This window comes from Zeus faber, assembly GCF_960531495.2.
Source record: "Zeus faber genome assembly, chromosome: 7".
Classification (NCBI taxonomy): domain Eukaryota; kingdom Metazoa; phylum Chordata; class Actinopteri; order Zeiformes; family Zeidae; genus Zeus; species Zeus faber.
In genome coordinates this window covers 33403378-33409109 of record NC_137203.1, presented here as the reverse complement: position 1 = coordinate 33409109, position 5732 = coordinate 33403378, and the positions used below count along the sequence as shown (strand labels likewise).

The 5732-nt window shown below is 42.7% G+C and overlaps 1 protein-coding gene across 1 annotated transcript in view; it reads right to left on the bottom strand.

Moving 5' to 3' along the window:
* Positions 1–5012, bottom strand: part of LOC307233123 (uncharacterized protein) — a 20922-nt gene extending 15910 nt beyond the window's left edge. The window contains exon 1 of the mRNA XM_080004335.1: positions 4898–5012. Coding sequence (XP_079860461.1) covers positions 4898–4916 — 19 coding nt within the window. The 5' untranslated portion in view covers positions 4917–5012. The remainder of the gene's footprint in view (positions 1–4897) is intronic.
* Between the last annotated feature and the right edge of the window lie 720 nt (positions 5013–5732).

Genomic DNA, 5732 nt, shown 5'->3' with positions numbered 1-5732 from the left:
GCCCACGGAGGAAGCACCGAGGTAATTCGGGTCAGAATGAGGACGCAACCTTACCATCCACCTCTGCCAAGCATCCTTCTTGCTAACGTCCAGTCCCTGGAGAACAAGATGGATGAACTTCGAGCGAGGATTAAATTCCAGCGAGACACGAGGAACTGTTGCGTCCTCTGCCTGACGGAAACACGGCTGACCCCACTGGTGCCGGATGAAGCCATACGTCCAGCCGAGGCCTTCTCCGTGTTCCGCGTCGACAGAACGGGAGAGTCGGTGAAATCCAAAGATGGAGGCGTCTGCCTAATGGTAAACAACCGCTGGTGTAACGCCAACAACACCAGATTCCTCTCCCACTCCCGCTCGCCGAACCTGGAACAGCTGACCATACTATGCCGTCCATTTTATCTCCCCCGGGAATTTAGCACGGTCATCATTACAGCCGTTTATATCCCACCGCAAGCGGACACCGACGCAGCTCTGTCGGTTCTGTACGATGTGTTGTGCGGATTTCAGAACAGACATCCCGACGCGGCTGTGGTTGTGACTGGGGACTTAAACAGGGCCAACCTTAAAAAAGTTCTGCCGAATTTCCACCAACACATCACGTGTGCCACCAGGGGAGACAGAACTCTGGACCATTGTTACACTCCTTACAAGAACGGATACAAGCCCGTCTCGCTTCCTGCTTTCGGGAAATCAGATCACGCCGCAATCTCGCTGGTTCCTGTTTACAGGCCTCTGATCGCGCGGGATCTGGTGATGACGAGGGAAGTGAAGTGGTGGACGGACCAATCGGAGGCTGCGCTTCAGGACGCTCTGACTGACGTAGACTGGGACATGTTCCAAACAAGTTCAAGTGACGTCAGCGAGTTTACGGGGGTTGTAGTAAGTTTTGTAACTACGCTAGCGGATGAAATCGTTCCCACGGTGAAAGTTCGGATACTTCCAAACCAGAAACCATGGGTTGATAAATCCATCCGATGCACTCTGAATGCTCGCACGGCCGTTTACAACGACGGTCTTGTATCTGGTAATATGGACAACTACAAAGCGGTGTCGTACAATCTGCGGAGGGCGGTGAGGGACGCTTGCAGTTCGCGTACCGGCAAAACAGATCCACGGATGACGCGGTCTCCCAAGTACTGCACACCACGCTCACGCACGATTATAGTTCAGCTTTCAACACCATAGTCCCCACTAGACTGGCTGTGAAGCTGATGGAGCTCGGATTGAATGGTCCGCTGTGCACCTGGATCCTGGACTTCCTCACAGGCCGCCCCCAGGTGGTCAAGGTGGGGAAGTACATGTCAAGCTCCCTCACCCTGAATACAGGATCCCCCTAGGGCTGCGTCCTCAGCCCCCTACTGTACGCCCTGTACACACATGACTGTGTGGCCAGGTCCAGCTCCAACACCATCATCAAGTTTGCTGACGACACCGTGGTCGTGGGCCTGATCACCGACTGCGATGAGAAGGCCTACCACGAGGAGGTGGCTGACCTGTCACTCTGGTGCCAGGACAACAGCCTACACCTGAACGTCAGCAAAACCAAGGAGCTGATTGTGGACTTAAGGCGTGGATCACAATCGAGGACGCACGCCCCTTTCATTTTATTTTTATTGTATTTTATTCTATATATTTTTATCTTATTCTATAAGTATTCAACTTACTGTATTACGTTTTAGGAGTCAGTAAGTCGGTCTATTAGAAAGGAATTCTTTACTTTTATTTCTCTTTTTCCTAGGACATATTGTGTGCTATCACCGGGTGCGTTGCATTACATTTCACTGCATATATGTATGAAAGTATGTATATGTGTGTGACAAATAAAAAATCTTGAATCTTGAATCTTGAATATACATATACATAGAGTATATATATACACACATATATATACACACATATATACACACACACACACATACACATATATATATATATATATATATATATATACACACACACACATATACTATATATATATCTATATATATATATATAGATATATATACAAACATATATACACACACACACACACACACACACACACATATATATATATACAGTGGTACCTTGATTTACGAGTGCACTAACATTCGAGTTTTCCGAGTTACAAGCCGTGGTTCAGTCGATTTTTTGTATTGATTTGCGAGCAAAAATGTGAGTTACGAGGAGCAAGCTTCAGGTGCACCGCCGCTAGTTGGCGTAGCGAGCGAATCCGGCCAGCATCCTGCGTCTCACTCGTTTCACTTCACGTGGTTACCTGAAGTGTTTTGTGCTCGTGATTTGTGCTTTTTGTGGAGTTATTTTGTCCAAAAAAAAATTCTAATTATGGGTCCTGAGAAAGTAAGTGCTGAGAAGAAGAAGCGGATGATGTCCATTGAATTAAAGCATGAAATCATAGAAAAACATGAGCGAGGTGTGCGTGTGATGGAATTGGCGAATTTTTTTAAGTTAAGCGAAAGTGAAGTGAAAAAAATAAAAATAAATTGTAGCAATAAAGTTCAGCAATAAAGTGTAGCAACACCAAAGCGACCGAAAAAGCACGAAACGAACTCCTCCAACCTCATCTGCCTATCTTCTCCACCCTCCACCTCCGCCAGCATCTTCCATTAGTCCAAGTTGTCTGATCTCCAAGGTAAATACACTTTATGAAACCAGTTTATTTCTTTATATTCTCTTTTATTATGTTTTATTATGTTTTATTATGTTTTTATACAATATTTGTTATTTAGAAATATTTTTTTCTTATTTAAAAACAAGTAACAAAAAAAAATTGGGGTGGCTTTTGGGGGCTGGAACGGATTAATGGCATTTCAATTAATTTCAATGGGGAAAATTGATTTGCTATACGAGCAGATTGAATTACGAGCTCTGTCACAGAACGAATTAAACTCGTAAGTCAAAGTACCACTGTATATATATATATATATATAAATACATGCATATATACATACAGTGTATACATATACAGTAGGAGCCACTTGGAGAGGACAGCTGGAGCGGGAGAGAACCCAGGCAGATAAGTGATTGGGGCGTGGCTGACCCAAGCAAGAATCAGTGTTTTTTTTTATTTGTAGATATATTTGATTTAATTAAACTAATGAAAACACTGTATGTAACCGTGTGTAACAGGTGTTATAATTTACTTAAAATAAATGTGAAATATTGCAACAAATTTAATCGTAATACTTAATGTATCACAAAACTTGCCATATCGTGCGTGTTCCGCCCCCTAAAGCCCCTCCCCCAGTCTGGGTTGCAACATCAGAGCACTGTGATGATAGTATGACATCAGAGCAGACATAGACAGACAGACAATCACGCAGACACACAATCCATCTGTTCACATCCCAGGATGGTCATCTCTTCCTGCAGCCTCGGCCACTGCCCTTGAGAAAGCACAATCTGTGAATTCATATGTATACAATGTCAACGTATTGTTATCTACACCTGCATAGAGAATGGTCGTTTATCTGCATATTTCTGTATTGTTCCACAGTTTTACACCGCTTTCATCAAAGATACCAAAGTGAGATCACGTCTCCGGGTACTTATTGGAAGAGTTTAGCTTGCCGTATAGCCACGTACGGCTTCACGTGATGAGGGCAGAAGATGCCCTCACCACGCTGCAGGCACTCTGTTTTGAGCAACTCATTCAGCTCCTACGCCAGTACAGAGACTGAACCTTCAGTGATGGTTGTGCCGGTGATAGGACAAATAATAAAATAAAAATAGTATTTTTATTGTCAATGTATTTATTTAATTTTACGAAGTGAATTGAATGAAAAAGAACATCTCCAAGCGAGCTGTGCTTTACGAAAGTGCAACAAAGTTTTAAATTACATCTTGTAAATGTAATATGAGTGGATGGATTATTATTACAAATTTTAGTGGATTGATAAGGTGAAATAAGTGAAAGTTACGAAGCAACACAACATGGACGAGTGCTAAAACCCTGCTGGATGTGTCAATTCACATCAACACTCATGCATAACATAAGGCTTCTGTTTGCTTTCTGGTGGATGTGTGTGTCTCTTTGAATATCAGAGAGAGAGAGAGAGAGAGCGAGAGAGAGAGAGAGAGAGATTTGAATTTGGAATCGAAACAAATGGTACACCTCGGAATGCGACATTAACATCTAAATGAATGCCATGGCTGTGTGTGTGTGTGTGTGTGCTTGCATGCCTTGGGGTGGGGGGTAGTGGTGAGACTATTAATACTTCTATTAATAAAAAGCCTACGTCGGTATAAGCCACGGTACACGGTGTTCCAAAAGCCAGAGCGTCGCTTTTGATCATCGGGCTTGACATCCAACCCCCCAGGAAAAACACGTACGCAAAATATATACACGCAAAATATATACACAGCGGATACAGCCATTGCCGATCCAAGTCATCGAGCGAAGTGAAGTGGAACTGGTTTCGAGTTTGGGAACAAAAAACCTTTGTATTCTTGTTTCAGGAACGTACAAGAAATTGGTCTGCGTAGCTATAAATGACTAAAATGACAAAATATTCAAATCTACATGGCGAGACTGCTATAATACGACGACACAATTGTAGAAACGGTAACAAGCAAAAAAAAGCATCGTTTTGTGACATTGGAAATATTGCTGCTGTAATTGCGCAAACAACTGAAAACATTCTAACCCCCAAAAGTTTGGAACATCGTGTTCCACGTAGACATTGTTTAAAAATCGGCCTTGAAACAGGCTTGAAAGCCTACTGAAATCAACGTACGTTTTTTTTTTAATTGTAATAATCGTGTCTCACAAAATCCACTGTAGTGGGCAGATGTCCCGTCCACTGTCCGCTGTCCTCACAAAGTCTACAGACCCAATAAAACCACGCGTCAATAACCAGTCCACGCATCAAAACAAACCACATGGAGAAACACTCACCTTCTTTGTTTAAATCCATTTTCCCTCTCCCAACAGTTATTCGAGAGCACTCGCGTTTATTTAGACGAAACCAACAATGATAGTGTTGTGGTGTTGTTTTCTTTAGTGCTCGCTTTTACGCTCACCACCGCGCACCACGTGTCCAAGGGTCCAATGGCGCACGAACGAGTTACATAAAAGGTTTAAAGCCTCAACTGGATCCAAATTGATGTCGTGGTGAGAGAGGTACAAGTAAGTAGGATGGTGTTCAGATCCCTTGTTTTACTTTTACTATTCGTTTGATTAAATCCGCTCATCCTTTTACATAATTTATGAATAATATACAACAAATGAATATTAAAAAAAACGAATGGCAACAGAATCACGAGCGAGAATTGATGAGTGCAAACGACAACACAAGTAAGTAATTTATTGAAAGAACACGTGTAAATAAATAAATTACTAAATTAAATCACTTACTTGTAAGCCAGACTGCTTTACACTCGTTTTTTATCTTTAAAAAAAATCTTTTCTTAATCAAAATTAATGAATGGAATAGCAGATTAATTTGTAATTAATATGGCATCGCGTTAAGATTACACTGAATTCGAAAACGCCTACTACAGTTGGATCCTGTCCCCGAGCGGCCCTCGAACGACCTATACAGGTACAGGTACAGCTCACTTAACGACCTACGTATTGAAGACAGTTCGGACTTACGACCAGCTCTCTGACCAGTGCTGCGTGCGCAGCGTCAAGCATCTCATCGCGCTCGCAATCGCCACGCCCCCTTACCGTGAAATAACACGGGTCTTCGCTTATCGACCAATTCGCTTAACCTAGTCTTTGGAACGGA